At 39.3% G+C, this 26,789-nt stretch overlaps 1 protein-coding gene across 1 annotated transcript; it reads left to right on the top strand.

Annotated features, from left to right (window-relative positions):
- Positions 1–3: 3 nt before the first annotated feature.
- LOC121873061 (stress protein DDR48-like) lies at positions 4–25,576 on the top strand. Its single transcript, XM_042376377.1, has 5 exons — positions 4–166; positions 311–512; positions 642–952; positions 1,043–1,276; positions 25,419–25,576. The coding sequence occupies exons 1-5, from the start codon at positions 4–6 to the stop codon at positions 25,574–25,576; spliced, it is 1,068 nt and encodes a 355-aa protein (XP_042232311.1).
- Positions 25,577–26,789: the final 1,213 nt, after the last annotated feature.

Below are 26,789 nucleotides of genomic sequence, written 5' to 3'. Positions count from 1 at the left end.
TGTATGGCTCAGGAGTCAATGACCTGTATGGCTCAGGAGTCAATGACCTGTATGGCTCAGGAGTCAATGACCTGTGGCTCAGGAGTCAATGACCTGTATGGCTCAGGAGTCAATGAACTGTATAGCTCAGGAGTCAATGACCTGTATGGCTCAGGAGTCAATGACTGTATGGCTCAGGAGTCAATGACCTTATGGCTCAGGAGTCAATGACCACCTTAACAAGTTAACTGACCTGTATGGCTCAGGAGTCAATGATCTGTATGGCTCAGAGTCAATGAACTGTAAGCTCAGGAGTCAATGAACTGTATAGCTCGAGTCAATGACCTGTATGGCTCAGGAGTCAATGAACTGTATGGCTCAGGAGTCAATGACCTGTATGGCTCAGAGTCAATGACCTGTGGCTCAGGAGTCAATGACCTGTATGGCTCAGGAGTCAATGATCTGTATGGCTCAGGAGTCAGCCAACATGGCTCCAGAGTCAATGATCTGTATGGCTCAGGAGTCAATGACCTGTATGGCTCAAGGAGTCAATGACCTGTATGGCTCAGGAGTCAATGACCTGTATGGCTCAGGAGTCAATGACCTGTATGATCAAAGGTGTGGCCTGTATGGCTCAGGAGTCAATGACCTGTATGGCTCAGGGTCAATGACCTGTATGGCTCAGGAGTCAATGATCTGTATAGCTCAGGAGTCAATGACCTGTATGGCTCAGGAGTCAATGATCTGCATGGCTCAGGAGTCAATGACCTGTATGGCTCAGGAGTCAATGATCTGCATGGCTCAGGAGTCAATGACCTGTATGGCTCAGGAGTCAATGACCTGTATGGCTCAGGAGTCAATGACCTGTATGGCTCAGGAGTCAATGACCTGTATGGCTCAGGAGTCAATGAACTGTATGGCTCAGGAGTCAGCCACCTGTATGGCTCAGGAGTCAATGACCTCATGGCTCAGGGTCAGTGACCTGTATGGCAAGGTCAAGCAATCTGTATAGCTCAGGAGTCAATGACCTGTATGGCCAGGAGTCAATGATCTGCATGGTCAGGAGTCAGCAACCTGTATGGCTCAGGAGTCAATGATCTGCATGGCTCAGGAGTCAATGACCTGTATGGCTCAGGAGTCAATGACCTGTATGGCTCAGGAGTCAATGAACTGTATAGCTCAGGAGTCAATGAACTGTATGGCTCAGGAGTCAATGAACTGTATGGCTCAGGAGTCAATGAACTGTATGGCTCAGTGTCAAGGAATAACCCAGCAAGACCAGCCAACCTACCAACTGGTCTGCTGCCTAACCATTACCTGGGAACACGACCATCTAACTAATTAATTTCCTGATTCTCAATTAACCACTAAGTACATAGAGGTAAATGACGTTCACTAACTGACATACATACATACATACATACATACATACATACATACATACATACATACATACATACATACATACTTACATACATACATACATACATACATACATACATACATACATACTTACATACATACATACATACATACATACATACTACATACATACATACATATATACATACATACATACATACATACATACATACATACATACATCTACATACATCATACATTAATATCAACACATACATCATCACATCATCATCATCATACATCATACATCATACACAACACATCATCATGCATCATGCATCATGCATGCATGCATGCATACATGCTGACATGCATGCATACATCATGTATCACATGCATCATGCATGCATCATCATACATACACATGCATCATGCACATCATCATACATACATACATACATACATACATACATACATACATTAAAGGATTAAGTCTCAAGGTGTAATATACTTCCTTTCAACATAGAAATAACCGCGCATAGATAATAGAAAAATTGCCGAATATAAGACCATAATTATCTCTTCAAAATGACGAAAATCCTCCAAGCCATCACAGACCAGGCCACAATAGTCACTCCTCATGAAGGTATCATTAACCTGCTACATCTCCTCAGTAGTTGTGTTCACCTGAATTCCGTAACCTCATGGAGAGACTCGGGCACACTAGCCATCCTCCTGGGACCTGTGTGACGACTTGAGACACGGTAAATGCGACAGTTGAGGAGACATGAAGGACCTGAGAGGGGTGGAAGGGTTTAGGTGGAGGGTTAAGGTGGAGGGTTGAGGTGGATGGTTGAGGTGAATGGTTGGGGTGGAGGGTTAAGGTGGAGGGTTGGGGTGGAGGGTTGAGTGGAGGGATGAGGTGGAGGGATGAGTGGAGGGTTGGGGTGGAGGGTTGAGGTGGAGGGATGAGGTGGAGGGTTGGGTGGAGGTTAGGAGGAGGTTGGGGTGGAGGTTGAAGTGGAGGTTGGAGGTGGAGGTTAGGTGGAAGGTTGGTGGAGGTTGGGGTGGAGGTTGAGGTGGAGGTTGAGGTGGAGGGCTGAGGTAGGGGTTGAGTGGAGGGTTGAGGTGTGGGGTTGGTGGAGGAGGTTAGGTGGAGGTTGAGGTGGAGGTTGAGGTGGAGGGATGAGGTGGAGGAGTTAGGTGGAGGGAAGGTGGAGGGTTGGGGTGGAGGGTTGAAGTGGAGGGTTGGGGTGGAGGTTAGGTGGAAGGTTGAGGTGGAGGTTAGGGTGGAGGGTTGAGGTGGAGGAGGTTGAGGTGGAGGCTGAGGTGGGGTTGAGGTGGAGGTTAGGTGTGGGGTTGAGGTGGAGGTTGAGGTGGAGGGGTTGAGGTGGAGGGGTTGAGGTGGAGGTTAGGGTGGAGGTTGGGTGGAGGGTTAGGTGGAGGTTAAGGTGGAGGTTGAGGTGGAGGGTTGAGGTGGAGGTTGAGGTGGAGGTTGAGTGGGGTTAAGGTGGAGGTTAGGTGAAGGTTGGTGGAGGTTAAGGTGAAAGGTTGAGGTGGAGGGTTGAGGGAGGTTGAGGGAGGGTTAATGTGAGGTGGGGTGGAGGTTAAGGTGGAGGGTTGGGGGTGGAGGGTTGAGGTGAATGGTTGGGGTGGGAGGCTTGAGGTGGAGGGTTGAGGGGAGGGTTAAGGTGGGGGGTTGAGGGGAGGTTGAGGTGGAGGGTTGAGGTGGAGGGTTAGGGGTGAGGGTTGGGTGAGGGTTAAGGTGGGGAGGTTAAGGTGGAGGGTTGAGGTGGAGGGGTTGAGGTGGAGGGTTGAGGTGGAGGGTTGAGGTGGAAGGGTTTAGGTGGAGGGTTAAGGTGGAGGGTTGAGGTGGATGGTTGAGGTGAATCGTTGGGGTGGAGGGTTAAGGTGGAGGGTTAAGGTGGAGGGTTAAGGTGAAAGGTTGAGGTGGAGGGTTGAGGTGGAGGGTTAAGGTGGAGGGTTGAGGTGGATGGTTGAGGTGGATGGTTGAGGTGGAGGGTTGGGGTGGAGGGTTGAAGTGGAGGTTGAGATGGATGGTTGAGGTGAATGGGTTGAGGTGGGAATGGTTGAGGTGGAGGCTGAGGTGGGAGGGGTTGGGAGGTGGGAGGGCGAAGGTGGAAGGTTGAGGTGAGGGTTAAGGTGGAGGGGTTGAGGTGGAGGGTTGAGGTGGAGGTTAAGGTGGAAGGTTGAGGTGGAGGGGTTGAGGTGGAGGATTGAGGGGAGGGGTTGAGGTGGAGGGGTTGAGGTGGAGGGTTGGGGGGTGGAGGGTTGAGGTGGAGGGGTTGGGGGGTGGGAGGGGTTAAGGTGGAGGGTTGAGGTGGAGGGGTTAAGGTGTAGGGTTGAGGTGTGGAGGTTAAGGTGGAGGCTGGGGGGTGGAGGGGTTGAGGTGAGGTTGGGGTGGAGGGTTGAGGAATGGTTGGGGTGGGAGGGGTTGAGGTGGAGGGTTAAGATGGAGGAAGGGGGGAAGGATGAGGTGGAGGGCTGAGGTGGAGGGTTAAGGTGGGAAGGCTGAGGAGGGTTAAGGTGAAAGGTTGAGGTGGGAGGGGTTGGAGGTGGAGGGCTGAGGAGGGTTAAGGTGGAAGGTTGGAGGTGGGAGGGGTTGAGGTGGAGGTTAAGGTGAAAGGTAGAGGTGGAGGGTTGAGGTGGAGGGTTGGAGGTGGAGGTTGAGGTGGAGGGGTTAAGGTGGAAGGTTGAGGTGGGAGGGTTAAGGTGAAAGGCTGAGGTGGAGGCTGAGGTGGAGGGTTGAGGGGGAAGGTTGAGGTGGGAGGGTTAAGGTGGAAGGTTGGAGGGAGGGTTGGAGGTGGGAGGGTTAAGGTGGAGGGTTGAGGTGGAGGGTTGAGGTGAGGGTTAAGGGAGGGGTTAAGGTGAGGTTAAGGTGGAGGGGTTAAGGTGAAAGGTTGGAGGGAGGGTTGAGGTGGAGGGTTGAAGTGGAGGTTAAGGTGGGAAGGTTGAGGGAAGGTTGAGGTGGAGGGTTAAGGTGGAAGGTTGAGGTGGAGGGTTAAGGTGGAGGGTTAAGGTGGAGGGTTAAGGTGAAAGGTTGAGGTGGAGGGTTGAGGTGGAGGGTTGAGGTGGAGGGTTAAGGTGGAGGGTTAAGGTGGAGGGTTAAGGTGGATGGTTAGGGTGTAGGGTTAGGGTGGAGGGCCTAGGTGGTGGGTTAAGGTGGAAGGGTCAGTTAATATTAAAAAAACTACACAGAATGAAAAAAAGAATCATATCTAATTGAAGTGACAAAACAACCAGACAGAAAATTCCCAACGAAGTAAAAATGTTAGTGAAGAAAGTAATTCCCCTTCTGATGGCACAGTTGAAAGATATGTGGGTAATGGAAGACTATTGGGGCGAGCCAGAAGGAAATTGGATGTTGAATACAGAGTGAACTGGACAATAAAGTCAGAGTTATGAGAAAGAAAAGTATTTGGTGACTTTGGGGAAACAATTCCTTGTATGTGTGAATCACGAGGCTGGTGGCTGAAGAAACTGTGAAACATACACACACACACACACACACACACACACACACACACACACACTGCAGTAGTTATCAGCTTTTATATGTAATTAGAATTGTTTGTATCGATTTCACCTACGATTTATTTATTGTATTTACTGAACAATACTGTAACGTCACCCATTTATCTGTAATTTGTAGCACCAGTTAATAAAATTGTTGTCAAATAACCAGTTGCAATATCTGCCAAAGCCACAAAACACTCAAGTAATTTGTGGTTATTTCCCTATCACTGATCGTCGATAATTAGAGATGACCACTTTTGCGTGTGTGTGTGTGTGTGTGTGTGTGTGTGTGTGTGTGTGTGTGTGTGTGTGTGTGTGTGTGTGTGTGTGTGTGGGTGTGTGTGTGTGTGTATGTGTGTGTGTGTGTTATTGATGTTATTGAAGGTTCGACTATAAATGTTAAGCTGGTAACTTACACTGTTGTGTGAATTACTGGGGGGATGTTTGGCCGCATTTGCCTAGAAGGGAATACCAAATAACAGAAAATTTCGCGTTATTCCTTCATACGCTACAAACGGTCCCGCTGCTGCGTATTGACCTTACAGTTTGGGGTTGGGTAAACTGTAGTGCTCGTACATAGACCAAAGGACAAAGAACCGTGTGTTTACTGAGAGATTTCATTGGTTTCATTTTAAAATTTAGTCAATTTAATTTTCTCGCCACTCTATACAACAAAGAGCTATACTTTAACTTATTTATTATCAGAGGAAAGCTTTTAATGAATCTTTGTAATCGTTTCTAGGACATGATTTTAGGAACATTTTCCAGACACGACCAGCTGCCACACTCGGGGTATTTTAGAAGCAAACTCAATTATCCGTCGACCATTTATATATGAAAATCTATTCAACTATATTCATTATTCGCCATTGGGAACAGGTTCTTTTAACCAGGTGCCACTTAATGCCCAAACACTAATGGCACAGGAAAATAACTAGACCGTCAAACCAAGACAGTCACAGAACTGAGACTTACTTTACAGTGTGACCCTGAGTTGGCTCTTAATGAAGACATACAGTCCAGTCACCCATACCAACTATCTTTATAAAACTGTGGTGAGAAAATGTGACGCAACGGACGAAAGATTTTGACAACCCTACCGATAAAACAGAAGTTGCAGTGTTCATTCTGAAATTCATCGACCCACCGAGAGAAGTTAGTTTTATTAATGACTGGACAGTATATGGACTTATATTTAAGATTTTAAAGTTATGTAGTTTTCATTAAGTCTATACAGAACATAAATGACTTAAAATCAAGGTCAAAACAACATACGTCATAAATATTGCAATGTATAAGTAAGTGAACCATTTGAGCCCCTCTACTAGTACTACGAAGATGAATACTTGGATATTGTTGTACCACATTCTACAGCCATTAAGGGAACAAATTAGTAATATAATGTAAGACCCACTGGACCAATACGCTATAGGGACAATACGGACACAATACAGTGTACTAAACCTTCAGTACACAGGGAGGCAACGTGGCTGGTATTACGCCAAATGTATACAGTATGTAACAGTTAATACACACACACACACACACACACACACACACACACACACACACACACACACACGCACACATCCCCGCAGCTTGTACCAGACACACAGATAAACATTGATTTATATTTATGTTGAAAATTTACATCTGTGTATTTATTGTATTAATGTTTATGGGTGAACATAACCAAATTTTCTGTCAACACTTACCCATGAGAGTTGGGTAGTTATAACGTCACTGGGTAGTAGTTTCATGTTTTGGTTGTGTTGCGCGAAACAAACATAAAACACAACTCAAATTTAATTAATAAACTATATCACTGGTTAATCCACAGTTCAAAAGTTTGCTTAAGCTTAAAAAATTCAGTGGCAATTTTTACAGGATTTGAAATTGGTTTTGGATTATTTAGGAATAATGAAGAGAGGAGTACTATGATCTTTGTGTTCTATATTTCACAATTTATCTGCTGTTTGTTTACTACTGTTGGTCAAATGTCAGTTGTATTAATATTATTTCTACTAGTTCCTGCTCAGATCTTATCAATAAAGTACTATTAGTCTCTATAAGATATTACTATAATAAATCTATTAGCCAGTAATGAACCGAACAGTCTCCACCCGTCTCGAAGCTCCACAACAGATGTATCCCACTAACACGAAATAATGCATTAAAGAAATATCGATACCTATAACAAATAGACAAACAAGTCCAAACAGTAAACATTGTTGTTGTAGTGCCAGGCATCTGCCCAACACTTAAACTTTTTCTTCACTAAGTTTCAGTGATAATTTAACCTATTCACAGTTATGACGACGATTTAGGTAAAACTCATACTATGGCTTAAGAACAGTCGTTGGTAATCAGGGTAAAATTCGGAAGTTCATTGTAAATCAGATTAAAAGTCGAAAGTTCATTGTAAATCAGAATATAGATTAAGAAATATCGTAAATCACATAAATATTGTACCTTAATGACTTAACATAGTGAGGGTCAGGACCGCCTGGTACAAATATATTGGGAGAAGAACAAAAGGGAGAAGATAGCGGGAAAGTAAAGGGTGGAGCCCAGCAGAGACACAAATGTTGGCACCGCGGGGGAAGCAGCAGCTGGCGGGGAATTACAATGAACTCATGGCTTAGATTGTCCAGTGGCTGCTGAGGGGAGCAAGGAAAGTCATTCATAGGGGAGGTCATAACGGCAGTGTGTCCTTTGAGGGGTACTACTACTATGGACAAATTACCCATAATTGAGCTAGATTTACCTGTTACACCATGGTTAGAAGAAATAAAAATGAATTAATTGATTGTATAATGAAAAGGGAATGTATGTCTACGTTTAAAGTGTAGGAGATGAAGGAGGTTGATGAATGTAATGGCTGGATATGATCTTGTTTGAGGGCGATAGTTTCTGTTTTGGTGCTATGATTAATTGTTAGATATCTGAACGTCATTGAGCTATATAATCAAAATCTGTGTTAACTTCTTGTGGAGTAGTGTTCTAGAGGTGTGACAGAGGAGGAGGCAGTAGAGTGGTAGGATAACTTGTTGTACAGTATGTTAGTGTCATCAGCAGAATAGTGTAAGCTGGTGGAAAGGATGAAGAAACGGTCATCAATATGGACTAAGAACTTAGCCTTGAGGTACTCCAGTGTTGAAATGTGTATAGTCTGAGGGTTAAACTGAATGTAGGTTCCATAGGCCTGGCGGTCCTTTAAACAGCACGATGTATAATGAGCCTTTAGTACCCAAGGAGGCAGCATAGTTGGCACTGCAACTTCCCAAAATGTAAAGTTAAGTGCCCATTTACTGTTTAAGTGGGAGTAGCCAGGGATCGAACCAGCTATCCTTTGGGCAGAAGGCGTGTGCTGTACCCACTCGAACACCGCACACCCCGCAGCATGGATGTAGTGGTTAAGGAAATTTGCTAATTGTAACAGAAATTTTACACCATTATTTTTCATCTAATTAATAAAAAAAAATAAAGAGACACATACGAATACGATGCAAAAACTAGTAAAACCATTGATGTAGAATCTTACACTGAAAGAAAATATCTGTAATTATGCATATCTTGTATTTTTTGATCGGTAGAAGTATTATAAAAATACACTGAATAATTAGATCAGGCATGTAGTATCCCGAGTCTTTCACATTACATGAAAGGCTCCAGCCACTCACACTCGAGTCACGTGTGCCTGGCGGGCCGTTATCACACACCACATGAAGCTCTATTGAAAGCCCACTACAGCGTCATTAAAATATCAGCGCAATATAGTGATACATGTAATAATAATCACATTTAGGAACTGCACATTGCGGTAAAACTGATGATGGTAAGGATTCAGCTTATCAGTGGTTGCCGGATAATGTTTTCAAAAGGTGCAGGACTAATCAATGCACGGATGACGTTCTTTTTGTAGCTGATACTGTGACCATGGAATTGAAGTTTAGGTTAGACTGAAGTTGGTTATGTAGTTACGATAGATAAGTTAGGTTAGGATAGATGGTTTAGGCTGGGTTAGGATGGTTAGATTAGGTTAGGTTAGGAACGATGTGTTAGGTTAGGATAGTAAGGTTAAGATGAAATATATGAATAGAAATATTAAGCAAAGGATAGCTTATGTGTTAGTGAGTTAATCTTGTGGGAGGAGGAGTTGTGTCGTCATAAAGAGGACTGACGTCATAGTTTGTTTGGTTCCGCTGCTAAAGATCCGACTCATGTGTTGGTACTGGTGACTTGAACCCGTCCCCTTCACTACATCTGACACGTGGATATGTGTAAACTTTTATATCTAGTAAATGTAATGTTTTCAAGGGGCTTTAGAGTTGACTAAAATAATATTATGGAAAAATACAGCAATAATGAACCACGCTTTGAAGTGTGAACAAAGAGACCGACTTAATTTTTTATTGGGTATGATAATATTAGTAGTATTATTTTGTACCCAAGGAAAAAAAACAGGATTACAATCTCTATGGATGTGATTATAACAAAAGCTACCTTCATATACACTGTTTATAATATGATGGTATTGTAAATGTGTTGTGTGATTTCATTGTATAAAGAGAATGACTCCCTCGATAAGAGTACGGGAATGTTTACAGTATAGGAGTGATGGGTGGTGGTGTACACGATGTTGTTGTTGGCAGCTCAGTGTCACCTCGATATGTCGTTAATGACGGTACTGAGCTGACACCTGATCACCTGAATTATCCTTTAAGCTCTCACGACTGACTGAAGTTCACTTATCGCGCTAGAAGGTCAAACCACAGCCCCGTAAACAACATTCTGCTCGAAGAATTGGAACAACTAACATTAAAAAAGAAAACATTGAAAAGGCTGCCGACACTCAAGGCTTTAGCTTTTCACAAACAGTTAGATTTCACGTACAGTAACTAGGTCTTATTTTTATTAGTGAGGTACTACTGAAAGACGACCATATGTTAAACCTGGTTTTAAGTTAATATTTCCCTAGACAGGTCCAACGCAGCCAACCACTCCTCTGGTTAGATTTTGCGGCCACTTTGTCTTGTAGATCACCTAAGCCTCTTAACTTATCACATCAGTTAACGAAAACACCTTAAATATTCGTTCAGAATATCAGAGACACGTCACATCCGCAAAAGAATGTGGCCGTATTCAGGGAGCCAGCCAGGCCATCTCCCCCAAATGGCATTGCCCTCTTAAATAAGACTGTTGCAGTTATGCTTGAGTAAGTCTCATCCCAATATAAAGGAGGCCATCTCCTGCCCTGACTTTCTGCTATTGCTGCAAAACGAGAATTGGTTCTATGTTACTTTACTAAACTATTGTTTATTAGTGTTGCTTTTAATAAAATTATATATATATATATATATATATATATATATATATATATATATATATATATATATATATATATATATATATATATATATATATATATATATATATATGTGTGTGTGTGTGTGTGTGTGTGTGTGTGTGTGTGTGTGTGTGTATGTATGTGTGTGTGTAAGTTTAGACTGCATGATACTGAAGCATATCACTCAAACACCTGTGTCCTCTGCGTGTATACTAAATCATGTGAGTCTTTATGAATATTATTCGACATCCTGTGGAATTTGGCAGTATAGATGAAAAGTCTTCAACTTTTCATTCACATGTTACGGGTAGTAAAGCAAGGAACCATTCAATTAGTCCCCAGGAAGCATCATGAACACACGGTGAAGATGTTGTGGGAGTCGTTTGAGACAACTAATAAACATTAACAAGAGTTACTTAGTTCTGGGTCCTGGGAGACATCATAGGGCAACTGGCTCTTTCATTCTCTTGATCACAACAAGATTTAGTATTTTTTAAATTAACAAAACAAAAGAGATTTCAATAAGTATATCAATATTTAATTTGCATCTGTTAATCACTGTATTCCAAGTTGGATGATTTGCGTGAGTTTGTGGCCACGAATAACAAGGACTCTTCCATGTTAACTATTGTATGGACATAATTTTTAACCGTGTAAGCAGCTCTATATACAGTATACCAATCCTGACGCAGCTTATTACCATTTATTGGCATCACTGTCTTATATCAGTGATAATAACCTAACCTAACCTAACCCAACCTAGCCTAAGCAACATAGTGGGTGAAAATTGAGACTGAAATGAAACAACAAAGTTAAATGTGTTATGTTTTATTATATTATATTCAATAAATGCTTCAGGTAATGTTATTGACTGAAATACTCTCAGTTAAATGTTCTGCCATTGATAATCGCGTAAACTATAGCTTTTCTGAATTCCACATTTTCTAAGGATATCATTCAACATTATCTCATATTAGTTTAAAAAAATTAATTACATCCTATTACAAGCGACAGGAAATGTGTTCACTCTCCTGTATAAGAATTGGTTTTCCCTGAGCTGCCACAGAATACACAAACACCACGACCAACCACCTCCTACAAGTATACCCTAACACACAGTACACGTAACGCTGAAATATATCCACATATATATATATATATATATATATATATATATATATATATATATATATATATATATATATATATATATATATATATATATATATATATATATATATATAAGGAAATAATATATTGGTACCGTAGAAAAACTTATCGAAATATTTTACCAGGTGAATTGCAGGCCAAAGTTGTGTCCAACCCTTTTTAGTATAACCAGAAATGGAAGGCTTCAAACTCCAATACTCGTGAGATTTCCATGTAAAGTACAACTGCTGGGTGTGTGTTGGAACCTGTGTCGTCAAGTTTTACGCGGTGTCCAGTTTTATGAATTAATTTGGGAAACGAAAGTGAACAATAAATGTCGGATAGGTGTTGAGTTGACCTCGTGTGTATCTCTCTCTCTCTCTCTCTCTCTCTCTCTCTCTCTTTCTCTTAGGATTAATTAAATCTCCTTCTCCCTTTTTTTCTCTATCTCCATATTTAGTTTTTTTTTCATTATTTCCCTCAACCGTGGAAGGAGAGAATATTGAAATTATGTTGAGTATTATTTTTTTTTTTTCAGTTTCTGTGTCTGTCTGTATTGTATATAGTCAACATAGCGTCCACAGTGTTACTCATTTTCATTCACGGTCGATCGCAGAAGACTGGCGGGCGACGTGTAGTTGTTCCACAGCTTTTGTTTCGTTGTTTATTTTCCTTCGTTCTGCTATTGTTTTTGTAGTTGTTATTATCGTCTGATCTTTTTTTTTTTCTTTTGGGGGGATAATTTACAGTCACTTGGCTAAAACGATAATAATAATGAGTGAAAATTTAAAAACAAAAGAGAATCAATAATTTCGAAAGGTCATAAATTTTGGTGAGATGGATATAACTTATTCAGATTTTTTTCTCTTTATTCATTTATGTGTTACTTTTCCATCTCTTCATTATTAATTATTGAACCGGGAATGTGATAATAGAGAACTTTAATAGACTAGCTGGAGAATAAGTTATGGTAATTGGTGCGATATTACGTGAGATATTTGATAAAAAATAAGTCCAAGAAAAGAAAGCATTGAATAATCTTAGTAAGTAATAGTATAAGACCCTTGAGGCTAAATATTAAACTCGAACCCAATTACGTCTGGGTGGAATGTGGTTTCCAAGAAGCTGCCACAACCCTTTGATAATCCAAGAGATCTGTTAGACATCAAAACTAATGTAAGAAGTAAAATATCCCAAAACAAAGTGGTGGCAGTAAGGCGGCTTCTTGGCGGACGTGCACCTAACATCTGCCTCTTCAATAAGGTGGAGGAAGGTTATACGGGCGGCAATTGGTCTGATTATGTTATCTATCTTCCTTATGGAGTAGAGGAATGCACTGAAGAAGAGGGAATTTAATCAGGTCAACAAGGCAATTGATGCTGAAGCTTGAGTCCTCTATAGAATACCTACCCAGAGGCCGCTTCAGGGGTCGCTTCAGGGGTCGCTTCAGGGGTCTCTTCAGGGGTTGATTTGATATTTTATTGTCATTATTGAAATTATATTCTAGTTTAGTCCTAATTGAGCCGTAAGCATTTGACTTATGAGAGTTGTTCAATAAATAATGAGACAACTAATAATACAGAAAGAAAAGGGAAATGTTATGGGGTGGTATTTTATGAGGAGACTTCAAGGTTCTTAATTTATTTCTCAAAATACCGATCCCACAACTTGGGGTAACAATAAACAGTTACATGAGCCTTTTTTTTTTAACCTGCTTGAGCAGATCCATCGAACTTTAAACGATGAGCACGAAGATGAGTTTTCTAAGGTGCTTTCAGTCTTAGATAACGAACAAGAACACGCGTAGACAAGCACTAGTAAACGAATTTTTTCCTTTTGCTTGTTCTTGAGTACTTGTTCGTGTTCGTTCACTAGGTCTGGATCCACTATAGGTACGAGAAATAAGAATAAGGACAGAGAGAGCTAAATCAAGTGAGGACGGGGGATGACCCATCACTCGGCTGCCTAATTCTGCGACAGTTTCTTGGCTCCACGACTGGTAATGGTGTGACCTGGTTAATACGAACACTTTCTTGTGGACCAAGTTAGTGAGTGGATAAATTTACTATATTTACTGTGTTACTCTTGTGCTTCGTGCTGGGGAGAGATGAGGGACACTACTATCATTCGTAGCGTGTCAAACAGTTTCTTCATGTATCATTGTCAGAGTTTCTCACATTGGTAATCAGATCAACGTCACCTGCATGCAACACCTGACTTGAGAGAGGAAGAAATGTCTCAGAAATATAGAGAAACATCTTCAAAGGCTATAATAAGAACTGTTATGGAAAGTATTTTGTTTAGACGAGAACTGGTGGTATTTCGTGGAGTATCCTGGATGTTACAAAGGATATGTTAGTTTTGTAAAAGGGAATATTTTATTGTTTGTATAAGAGGTAAATATGAATGAAACTCCCGGCTCTATCCACATTCTCAGGTTATAAATCGCATTGAACCTCTCCCTAACACTGCTAAAACATCCTTCAACAGCTTAGGAATTACGAAGACACTGACCACAAGTACACTGCTGCTTCTTTATATCTGAATATTAAGTTACTCTTAAAGATTCTTGGGAGTCTCCTCAAGGGAATCATCACTGGACTATAAATATCTGGTAGGATATTGAACCAGCGAGACTCAACAAGAATTATGGTACTATTATTCTTCCTGGTGCGAAAATTATACTATTGGTTTTAAGTGAATTATATCCACTTATCGTGTGCGTGCGTGCGTGCGTGCGTGCGTGCGTGCGCGTGTGTGTGTGTGTGTGTGTGTGTGTATGTGTGTGTGTGTGTGTGTGTGTGTGTGTGTGTGTGTGTGTGTGTGTGTGTGTGTGTGTGTGTGTGTGTGTGTGTGTGTGTGTGTGATACAAATTATATAACATTAATATGGAGATTTTTCTATTGATAAATATTTCTTACATGAATGTATATTTACCCTAACAAGGTGTTGGTGTAGGACTTGTGATCACTATCCTAAGACTCCATCGAGCATCTCAGCTTAGGGACAAAACCCAAGTGTGTATAGCGTGTCCCAGAAAAAATGTCGCTGCCTCCCTCCAACTCACAGTGTCTCAGGGAACAGGCAGGGAGGGAGGGAGGGAGCAGGCAGGGAGGGAAGGAGGCAGGGAGGCAAGGAGGCAGGGAGGGAAGGAGGGAGGGAGGCAGGGAGGGAAGGAGGGAGGGAGGCAGAGACATTTTTCTGGAACACCTTATATAGTCAGTTAGCTTTCACTCTATGGATCGCTATATACTCGTAATATACTTAAGGGATAATAGTCCAATAAGCTTCTGGCATTCAGCACATTGCTTATAAATGGAGAGAGATAGACAAAGATAAAGTGAGGGATGAGAAATGAATGATAAAAGACAAAATTATAAAATAAGAGAAGGAATAAATAAAGAGAAAGAAGGAAAGAAGGGCAGATAGAAAGTGGGATATAAAGGTGAAAGTGAGAGAGAGTGAGAACATCTCGGTGTGGTCTAAATATACTGTAATACACTTATGTTCTTCCAAGTACCAGATAGCAAATGCGTATTACCTCTATTAGAAGACGTTGGTTGGTGTTAAACTGTGTTGGTGAGTAAAAGTTACAAGATGTGGCCACACAGAGGGCGATAAACACTGTTGTTTACCTCAGCCACACGCCCAGGCAGGCCCTTATGTTGTTTTAGGGAAGTCACAGACACCCTCCACTGTTTACCACCCTGGAGAGAGACGCTTGGGTGTGGCACAATGCATTGGAACGACGCAAGTGGTCAGACTCTGTTGTGTCCTGTTAATACGAGTATGTTGTGGTTGGTACGATGCTCTGTTGTGGTAGAATGTTACTTTCCAGTCATTTATTCTAATGATTTTGTTTTTATTTTCGGCTCATCATATTTACACTTTGCTTCCATTCACTCTTGCTTCTTTTACCATTTTAGATTTGGTTACGCCCTTTCTCACTTCTTCCTGTTTTATTTATTCGTGTAATCGTCTTTCGCTTTTATGCCTTTTCATTCGTCCAGGTGCTAAAGAGAATGGTCTCTCTCTCTCTCTCTCTCTCTCTCTCTCTCTCTCTCTCTCTCTCTCTCTCTCTCTCTTAAAATATTATCTTTATCTTCTTTCTGTCTTTTTCCCCATAATTATCATGTTTTTATTATATTCTTTAGTTCCCTCTTGATTTATTATTATTATTATTATTATTATTATTATTATTATTATTATTATTATTATTATTATTATTATTATTATTATTATTATTATTATTATTATTATTATTATTATTATTATTATTATTACTATCATCATCATCATCATGATGATGATGATGATGATGATGATGATGATGATGATTGTCTTCATCTCTTTTCGTTACTACTTCTACTTCTTGTTTCTTCTTTTCCTGTTGTTTCCCTTCCCCTACTACTAGTTCTTCCCTTTGTTGTTGTTGTTGTTGTTGTTGTTGATGTTATTGTTGTTGTTCTTCTTCTCCTTCCCCAAAACATCTCCCAACTTCCAGACGGGTTTGATAAGTCGTGCGTCCTTACCTGTAATTAACGTAGTACTTTTTGTTTGTTTGTTTTTACTGCATTTTCCTGTTCTCCATCTTCTCTTCCTCGTCTTCCTTTTTTTCTTTTCTCTCCATCTTTTCTTCTATTATTGCTTCTTTTTTATCCTTTCTTTTTTTATTTATTTTTTTCTCTTCTCTATTGTTCATCTTTACACCTTCTCTTCTACAATTATTTCACGTCGGACTTCATATCTACAAAACTTCGATATCCATTACAAAAATCCAGACGGGTTTGATAAGTCGTGCGTCCTTACCTGTAATTAACGTAGTACTTTTTGTTTGTTTGTTTTTACTGCATTTTCCTGTTCTCCATCTTCTCTTCCTCGTCTTCCTTTTTTTCTTTTCTCTCCATCTTTTCTTCTATTATTGCTTCTTTTTTATCCTTTCTTTTTTTATTTATTTTTTTATCTTCTCTATTGTTCATCTTTACACCTTCTCTTCTACAATTATTTCACGTCGGACTTCATATCTACAAAACTTCGATATCCATTACAAAAATCTATCTATGTTCACAACTATAAATTCAGCAATCTGTTACGTCAACACAAAACGGTGGGACTTAATTTGACCAAAAGCTCACGGGGACTCCTGCTTGTAAGAGAACTTCAGAACCATTAACCTTTTGGGGAAGAATTGTGGTGCATTGTGAAGCTGAGAGAGTCGTAGTAATGCGACTATATGAAACAAGTTGACATCTGGGGCAAGAGGTAAGATGGGTGTGTTTGTGGACTACAGCAGAGGGAAGTTAAATACAGTACATGCAGTATGAATGATATTGAGAAGAAATTTGATCTGTGAATTGTTAGGTTAAGTTAGGTTAGGTTAGGTTAGGTTAGGTTAGGTTAGGTTAGGTAAGGTTAGGTTTAGGTTAAGTGAGAAGAAATTTGATCTGTGAGATATAAGAGAGATAAAATTTTCCCTTCCCAGGTAGAAATAAATTCTGGAAAATCATTAAGGTATAGATGTAATATTGTCGCGAAAACAGCTGGCGTAGTCACTCAATATTTTGGATAATTTGGAGAGAATTTTTTTTTTTAATCTCTAGGTCTCGTTATTTTCATTCTAATAACGAAAAACAAATCAGAAAAGACTGTTTACCTGTGAAGCTTAATTTTTTATTGTTACTCTTACATACTACCTTGATATAATATATTTAGAGAGAGAAAAAAAATATTCCCTCGTGTCTGGTATTAAATTATGGCAGAGTTTCAGGATTTTCATTCGATTATTTGGGACCATTTTAACCTAAGTGAGCCTGAAGGTCAGGGGTCAGTCAGCCACAACAACTTGCTATATCACTCCTTCCTTCTTTTCCTCCTCCTCTTACTCCACTTTATCCATCTTCCATTTCTACAGCCTTCATTCCTTCTCTTATTCCTTATATTTATTATCAGTCATCCTTCGTGTTGACTCTTTAACTCTTTTATCTAAATTCTATGTTTCTTCGTATTATTAATATTTTTTTTTTATTGTCTAGTTAATTTTCGGATCTTCTCGTTTTTGTTTTTCTTTTGTTATTTGGTAATAAAGTTTTCTCGCTCCAGTCCCACCATAGAAGTAACATCATCTTAAACACCTACACCTATACTTTCTGACACCACCATTATCACCACTACCACTACCATCACCTGCAAACACCACCACCATCACCTTCAACTCTCCACCATTATCACCGCCACCATCTGGACCTCTTCATATTCACTAGAAATCTTAAAGAAGTTCTTATTTGAGTTTCAAGTCGACCGGAAGTTCGTGAGAGCAGAGGATATATGTGAGGGAGGGAATGGCGGCTATTTTCCTTCTATCTTTATTTCTTTTATTCTCATTATGTTTCTCTTTTTCTATAGATTCACTTTAAAAGATTAATGAACTGACAATTGTGATTTTTTTAAACTTGGTAATTCTGACATCAGCTGGAAATTGAAGGAAAATAGTTATTTGCTGCAAAAAATGTAACGAAAATTATTCAAAAGAAATAAATAAACTCATTTTTTTTCTAACCCGGAGAGTGGCAGCTGATGTACCTCCCAGAACCTTTGTGTACTGGGAGTGTGGTGACATAAAACTATATATATACATATATATATATATATATATATATATATATATATATATATATATATATATATATATATATATATATATATATATATATATATATATATTTTATTTTTTTATATATATATAATCTTTTTTTTTTTTTTTTTTTTTTTTTTCATTAGCCCAATAAAAGCACGTGACTTACATATATATACATATATATATATACATATATATATATATATATATATATATATATATATATATATATATATATATATATATATAATTAATCGGTTTCCTTTTTCATATACCTAAAACCCTTATGATTCGGACTTCAATAATCCCCCCCCAAAAAAAAATAATAAGATAATCTAAATTAATTTCGGTGTCTTGGGCAGCCGAGGAGCCATCCCGCCCAGTCTTCAAGCAACCATTGTTTATGTTCTATGTCAGGATTTTTCCAGCCATTAAATTTAATTACCTTGATTGATTTAACTCATCAGACATAAGAATATGGCTAGTAATGCTATAATACTTATTTTGCAGTACGATTCTCTCTATCCAGCACCAGAAGTCAGGCAATAAGTTCGATTTGAACAAATTCTTGGTCGGCGAATAGTAAATAAGGTCCTTGAACTCCTCCAGCGCCTGCTCTAGTACATCAGCCACACCAGAGGAAGTTTTTCGTCAATCCTGCGTAATATGGGTCATGAAAACATCGGCCCATGTCAGTCATTACTAGCATACCCAGAGAAACCAATAAGAAATGAGAAGACATAAGAAAAACATCAATTAACACATCATTAGTGAACATTACACGACACGCACTAGCATATATATTCAGACATCCACTTGGACTTCAGGAAACAGGCACCAAAATGTTCAGCCTTTCAGCTCTAGTTGCTCCCCAGACACAGTTTGGCTGAAGTTATGTCGTTATTGTGACGTGACGTTACGTTGAGTCCCGGGAGTAGAAATCACCAATAAAAAACTACCGTAACAACAACAACAAACCTAGCTAGACCACGTGGGCATGGAATGTGAGAAGCCGGCTGAAACATCACTGGAAAACTGATGCCTCATTGGGTGTAGATTCCCGTCAAAAAGTGATGTGTTGACCATAGTACACTGGACAGATAAGAAGCAGGTTTGACGTGGCTAAGGAAGGTGGAAACGGTGGAAGGAGTTCAACACATAGCAAAGACCTTAACTTGTGTATACATTATATTGTTGAGTGTGTGAGTTAAGGAAAGTGGAGGAAAATTAGGATAGAATATTTTTTTCTGTAAAGGATGTAATATTGTGTGTAGGATATACTATTGTGTGTAGGATATACTATTGTGTGTAGGATATACTATTGTGTGTAGGATATACTATTGTGTGTAGGATATACTATTGTGTGTAGGATATACTATTGTGTGTAGGATATACTATTGTGTGTAGGATATGCTATTGTGTGTAGGATATACTATTGTGTGTAGGATATACTATTGTGTGTAGGATATACTGTTGTGTGTAGGATATACTATTGTGTGTAGGATATACTATTGTGTGTAGGATATACTATTGTGTGTAGGATATACTATTGTGTGTAGGATATACTATTGTGTTTAGGATATACTATTGTGTGTAGGATATACTATTGTGTGTAGGATATACTATTGTGTGTAGGATATACTATTGTGTGTAGGATATACTATTGTGCGTAGGATATACTTTTGTGTGTAGGATATACTGTTGTGTGTAGGATATACTGTTGTGTGTAGGATATACTATTGTGTGTAGGATATACTATTGTGTGTAGGATATACTATTGTGTGTAGGATATGCTATTGTGTGTAGGATATACTATTGTGTGTAGGATATACTGTTGTGTGTAGGATATACTATTGTGTGTAGGATATACTACTATTTATTGTGTGGGATATACTGTTGTGTGTAGGATATGATATACTATTGTGTGTAGGATATACTATTGTGTGTAGGATATACTATTGTGTGTAGGATATACTATTGTGTGTAGGATATGCTATTGTGTGTAGGATATACTATTGTGTGTAGGATATACTATTGTGTGTAGGATATACTATTGTGTGTAGGATATACTATTGTGTGTAGGATATACTGTTGTGTGTAGGATATACTGTTGTGTGTAGGATATACTGTTGTGTGTAGGATATACTGTTGTGTACTCGGCTTGAAATTTCGTAACATTATACTGGTAAAAGAACGATGACGTTATCTAATCTTCTTTGTATTGTATTGGTTGGTGTACCCCAGCCCTCGTTATTGTTTGTTTACTTGTCACTGTAATTGTGATTAACGTAACTCGTTTGTCTGCTGAATTGTGAATATTCCCAAATCGGTTAATACTTGTAAACTTGACTTTTGATTCGTTTGTTGATACTTGTCAGATGCTTTATTTGTTTTGTTTAATGAATTTGTATTTTAATTTAGTCTTAGTGTATTGCTTATTCCTTTCATTTATTAATTTCATTAGCGATCTTGTTATTTTTTGCTGTTACCGGAGTGGTGAACTATGGTTTGACACAATCTAGGACCACCAGTCCATAACATTATGCACAATTAGACGTAAAAGCTTCCCTCCCCCCACCCCCCCCTCCAAAAGATTTCTCCTTTGTCATCCAACTTTTGCTGAAATTTGACCCAGAAGCAAAATCGCCTCTTGTCCGCCTTAATGAATACACAGGTGTTATGTCAGAAGGTGTTGGCACTGGATCGTTTACACCTGATTTCCTCCTGTGTTTATAAGACTCACAGGTGTACACATATGATTAATTCTTTGAGTAAATGTCCCCCAAAATTAGCGATTATACCATCACGAACTATGATAATGAAAATCAGATTATACAAATATCTTGAGGGAAATGAATAAGAGGTGAGGTTATGATAAATAAGCAGGAGAAATAAGCTGGGGTTCCTAATCTTCATGTAATCAAATATTTCTTAGTATCCAGTTATGTATTAACTTATGAACGAGAGGAAGTCAGATATCATTTGTTGTTGTAATATTATTGTACAAACATCTAAACATGTTACTTAAAAGACTGGTATGGATCACATGAAGATTAGGAACCCATATTGATTTCACCTGATGATTTAACCTAACCTAACCTAACCTAACCTAACCTTACGTAATTTAACCTAGCCTAATGTACTCTTTGTCTCTCCGTCTGTCTATCCTCTCACTAGATTAAGTAAGACAAAGGAAGAAATTAATCTATTTTTGTGGTTGAGGGCGAATGTTAAGGAGTCAGATAAATGCTCTTTATAATATGGAAGAAAATGACTCACAAATTTGCATCTCATCAACCTAACAAGTATATGTCAGTCAGCTATAATACAGGAATTTTATTCTATTTATCAAACCAAAACATCGACTCCTTAATTCTTGCATATCTTGGAGGAAATTTTAGCACCCTGATGATCATTTTAATACACAAACACACCTCTCACGTCACATTTTTTAAGGAGGACTCATTCAAACAGACCAATTCGTTTTTTTTTCTGTATTTTTCGTTTTCCCTTTCGCTTGCTGGACGTAGAAAGACAAATCCCACAATATATAACATAAAATCAGTTAAAATAATTGAAGTGAGGGCATACCAGAGACGCCCATCACACAACACTCTCTTTAAATGAATTTGTTATCATCAGCAGCAGAAGTTTAATGGACCTTTAGAAGAGCTTTTAAGTTCGAGTATAATTACGGTGATAACTTTAGCCAAATTATACCACTGCAGGAATTCGAGATAAAAGGCACAGATTGATGGTGGGGGGGGGGGGGTTGCTCTTTTAGGTGGATCATTTAAGCTGAATTATGGCTTGATATCTTGATTTCATGGGTTGGCTTGTATGGCTTGGTGAGTGCATGGGAAAGAGTGTGAAAAAGAGATGAGAGTTTGGCAGCGTGTGTAAAGACTGTGGGAGGAGGAGGTAGGAAGGTAGGAGTAGGGGGTAGGAGGAGAAGGAGGAGGTAGGAAGGAGGTATAAGGGTTAAATTACGGCAAGACTGTGAGGAAGGAAGGCTTTAAAGGAAGAGGAAGTAGGAGGTGGTGAGGATGCGCTTATGAAGTCGTAATAGTGAGAGAGAGAGACAGGTTGTAAAAATGGCCCAAAGTGTTGAAGTATGGCCCCTGTGAGAGTGTGGAGTAGGTGTGGGGAGATGTTTTGGGAAAGTAGTAAAGATAAGGGTGTATGAGGGTGTATGAGTGTGTGTGTGTGTGTGTGTGTGTAAGGATGACTGTAAGAGGGTGCATGTAACGATGAGTGTTGGAGGGTGTCAGCAAGAGAAAAGAGTCATTACCTTTCTGAAGTTCTACCATTGCTTCAGTCTATCATCGTCTCTACCAATACCGAAAATGAAGAAATAAAAGAACTACTGCCTTGTGGAACTCCTCTCCCCTCTATGTAACTTCCTCCTCCATCAGTGGGAAGTTCTTGATACGCCTCGTTTCCATCATGGACATTCCCAAGTTTTTTTGTTTGTTTTTTGGTACTTGGGGAGCCACGCGCAATTTCCTCCGTTGAAAGTCATCTGGGGTCTACACAACACAACACAACACAACACATAAAGTTTTGCGGGACTTCAACTTTCTCTCGCGTGTAATTTGTTTCCTTAACTTTATATGCTGTGAAAAACGCTATTGGATCTTTCATGACAATTCTATAATTCTTAACATGTTACTCGAGTCCATCGTAAAGCAGCAGGTGGAGTGACACATTGAACACCCGAGTTACAAAGGTATTAATATCAACCATCGCGCAGTTAGCTCAGGGTGATGTTGACATTAGGGGAGATATATGTTATAGGCTTCTGGTGGGGGGGAAGACAATGAAAACAGATATTGGCTGGAGACGAGCATGAGGAGAGGGTAATGAAGACAGGTGGAGGAGCAGAGACTCACTTGCTGGGGTGTGAGGTCTGTGTGATGAAGGCAAGTGGAAGAGACAAGGATATAGGGAACCTCAGTTATCCAGCGTCAGGGTTAACATAGCAGGTCTGACCAATACACATTCGCTGTTAGCATTTACGTAGGAGCTGTTTTATGGTTTGTGATCTAAATGTTTCAGTGGTTGGTAATGTCGTGTTATAAATTGGTGATCTTGTGTATAGTAAATCCGGTTTAAGTTTCATTAAAAGGACTGTGGAATTCTTGCATATACACCTATCTCTCTGTATTTCCTATTTTCTTACTATTTTCTTATTATTATCCATTTCTTTTTTGTTCATATTCTTGTTTTCTTTCCTCTTTTTTATCAATTTGTTTTCTTTCTCTAACTTTGCCATTTGTTATTTCCATCTTAATGTATTTTTTCTTCTATTGCTTCACTAATCTCCTTTATTTTATCATTTCTTTTTCACTCGTTTTCCTCTGTGTTTATGCCTGTCTCCACTCTGCCGGTTCTCTGTACCTCCCCAGGATGCCTCGCGCTTCCATAAAGATTACGGAAATGTTTGACAGTCAGCAGTAAAGTATGTAACAGCCTCCCAGAATATTGTAGTAATATAACAACACATGTACGGCGTGAAGCATGTAAGCAGCTCTGAGTCATATTCTGGCTGTACTCGATTACTTGTGTGTGTTTGTAAATTTGTATCACTTCTCCATATTCTTACAAAGACAAATAACACAAACACTCTTGTTGTTTGTTGACTTTGTCCTTGTCTAGTTTAAATGGACAAATAAATTTAATATATAAAGTAATATTTCTTAAAGTTTATCAATTGTTTTCTCATTGAGACATTAGAACACAAGAAAGACTCAGAGACTTAGCTACTAGTGGTGTGGGAACATGTATGTATCGAAGGGCAGTTGGTATACAAGTTACAATTGTATCCCTCACTCTGCTGACATATCTCTCTCACCTGTCACTCATAAACCAATCAATCTCCACCTCTCGCTTATCACCTGTCATTCTTAATATATCACTCTATACAACTTTCACTCTCCATCAGTCACTCCTCCTCCTCCCCACCTTCCACTCAACACCTAATCAATCTTCATTCATCGCTATTCACTCTTTATCGTCATTTTCCGCCATTCACATCTTCCCCCGCCACTCTTCTTGTCAACCTTCCTTAAGAACTTCTGGGAAGATGTTGCTTGAAACCAGAAAATTACCTCGCAGAAATTTTCACTTGTGAGAGGAAAACTTTATGTTCTGGGGGGATGATGATGATGATGAAGTCTTGTGGTAATTGGAATCCTGAAGCCTCTAGCGTAAACTACAATTAGAATTTGTCAATATTTTTCACCCACAGAGTAAACTAAATCCCCTAATGTAAACTACAATTAAAATGTGTCAATATTTTTTTCAAAGATAAGAATTCTTTTCAACAATAAAACCACACCAATGAACCCTTAGTGTACTATATAATGAAACACAAAATATCTTAGAACACTCAATCATTCCAACTCAAGAACTCTAGTCTAGATTTTCACTACCAGTTTAAGGCAAATGGTTGTCATTTGGTTCTATTTGATATGCTCTTAGGGTACGAAAACCTCGATCCATGTCACATTACACCTCAGTGGCGGGCCCTTCCTTGCAAGATGGAATTGTTATATGTTACTACATCTAAAACCACTCCTTACCAAGTCAAAGCAATAATTTAAGCTCTTACATTATTCGTTGTCTTCCCTGTGACTTGGATCATTGTTAGTAAGAAGCTTTCAAGGGATAGAAGTCATTTCGTATAGAATCAAATCGGCTTTTAACACAGACTCACCAGATATTTCACACATACATTAGGGATATTTGAAGTTTACATGTCAATATATAGATTTAAGTCAAATAAAGGTAACTAAAATCATAAGCAACAAGAATAACAAGAGACAGCAATAATTGGCAGACACAAACATGAAGTATACAACTTATTCATGGGAGCTAAAGATATATCTCAAAGACAAAGGGCACATCTTTATCATAACAAATAGTTGAAAATATAGACAACTATAATCTATTGTTCCCCTTTGACTTACAATCTGTAGCTTCTGTTCCACACTGTTCCTCGTCTATTCCATAATATTCTTTGAGGTATAGATCACTTCTCTATAGCTATCATCCATCCTTTGCTATCCTCTTCCGCTCTATCCCTCTCTTCTTTAACCGTATCTATCCCTCTTACCCTTATCCATCCTCTCCACCCTTCATCTTCCACTATTTCCCTTACTCTCTCTCTCTCTCTCATTTCGTGTACATGTCTGGCTCACCTCAACATGCTACCAATTAAGTTTCTTCTAAAATACCTCTTCATTCATCGCAATTTCCTCTCTCATCTCCCACTATCTTATTTTTTCGTTTACCCATTTTATTTCACGTATTTTTGGGACCCAGGTTTTTTTTTCTTTTTTTACATTATCTGTATTTTCTCGTCTTTTCTCTTTATTATTTATTATGTTAATAAATAATGAATAGAAGACCAAGAACGACACCGAGACCTGCTATTCGAGACCCAGAACGACACCGAGACCTGCTATTCGAGACCCAGAACGACACCGAGACCTGCTATTCGAGACCCAGAACGACACCGAGACCTATTATTCGAGATCGAGGCCGAAACCAATCGCAATTGAATGGATTAAACGATGATAGAGGGTCAGTAATATCTTAAAACACGGAAATATTTACCAGCTTGTATGGCGATGAATTTCAAAATAAACACCGCGACTCCTGTTTTCTAGGTAGGGTTGTCAAAATCCTTCGTCCATTGTGTCATATTGTCTCGCATAAAAGCGTAAAGATACTTTTTTGAGCGTGTATACCAACTATCAAATGATTTAGTAGATAAAGGAGAAAAAAGAATCGTATTACCTTCTACTGTAACCATCTCTTGAACTCCTGACCTCAAGTCTGCTTCGTTCCCTGGTTCAGAGATATCGTCTAAGCTTCTAAGTGATACTGGTAACAAACGTGACTCCTCAGTACGTCTGCCCGCCCGTTCGCTTGATTACACGTGAAGTTAAACCTTACAGTAGCACATAGGGAAACTGTGCATTCAGCAGCTATGTAATCTTGGGATGGTAGTGAAACCAGTTTACATTTGGATGGGTCCTTCCAGCTCTCTCTCTGGGTATTAGGTGGGAGGGAAGGAACCAATGCAACCACAGCCACAATTACACTGTTTCTACACACACACACACACACATGGACACATCTTATGGGTGTACTTTATTTTATCACAACTATTTTAAACAACAGTGTAACCAACATATAACGGACTTCTATCTCCATACAATACTTAAGATGAGTTTCACATTTAACGGATCATTGAGATAACGGACTTTCACTCGATATAACGGATTTTCCTTTGCCATCCTGATCCATCCATGCAATATTCTCAACCTCCCTCAGCCCTCTTGTTACAGTCTTGCTATATAAAGGGCTTCCACATACACGTTCAATTTTATCCATTTTCATCATCATTTATCGTGTTTTTACAATCATTCTATTTCATTCCAGTTTCATTCCTGTTACGCTTCCAAATATATTTTCATCCTTGCTTTGACCCAACAAGAGGGGGCCGGGAGGGGGGACCTATTCCTTCAGCCGTACTATCTTTCTTCCTGCCAGCCAAATCTTGATTCCCTTTTATCATCACTTATGTTCCCGTTGACAGTTTTCCATCACTTATGTCCCCGTTAACAGTGTTCCATCACTTACTGTATGTTCCCGTTGACATTGTTCCATCACTTACTGTATGTTCCCGTTAACAGTGTTCCATCACTTATGTACCCGTTAACAGTGTTCCGTCACTTTCTGTATGTTCCCGTTAACAGTGCTCCATCA

This window comes from Homarus americanus, unplaced genomic scaffold, assembly GCF_018991925.1.
Source record: "Homarus americanus isolate GMGI-L3 unplaced genomic scaffold, GMGI_Hamer_2.0 scaffold11022, whole genome shotgun sequence".
Taxonomy (NCBI): domain Eukaryota; kingdom Metazoa; phylum Arthropoda; class Malacostraca; order Decapoda; family Nephropidae; genus Homarus; species Homarus americanus.
This window is presented reverse-complemented; position numbering and strand designations above follow the sequence as displayed.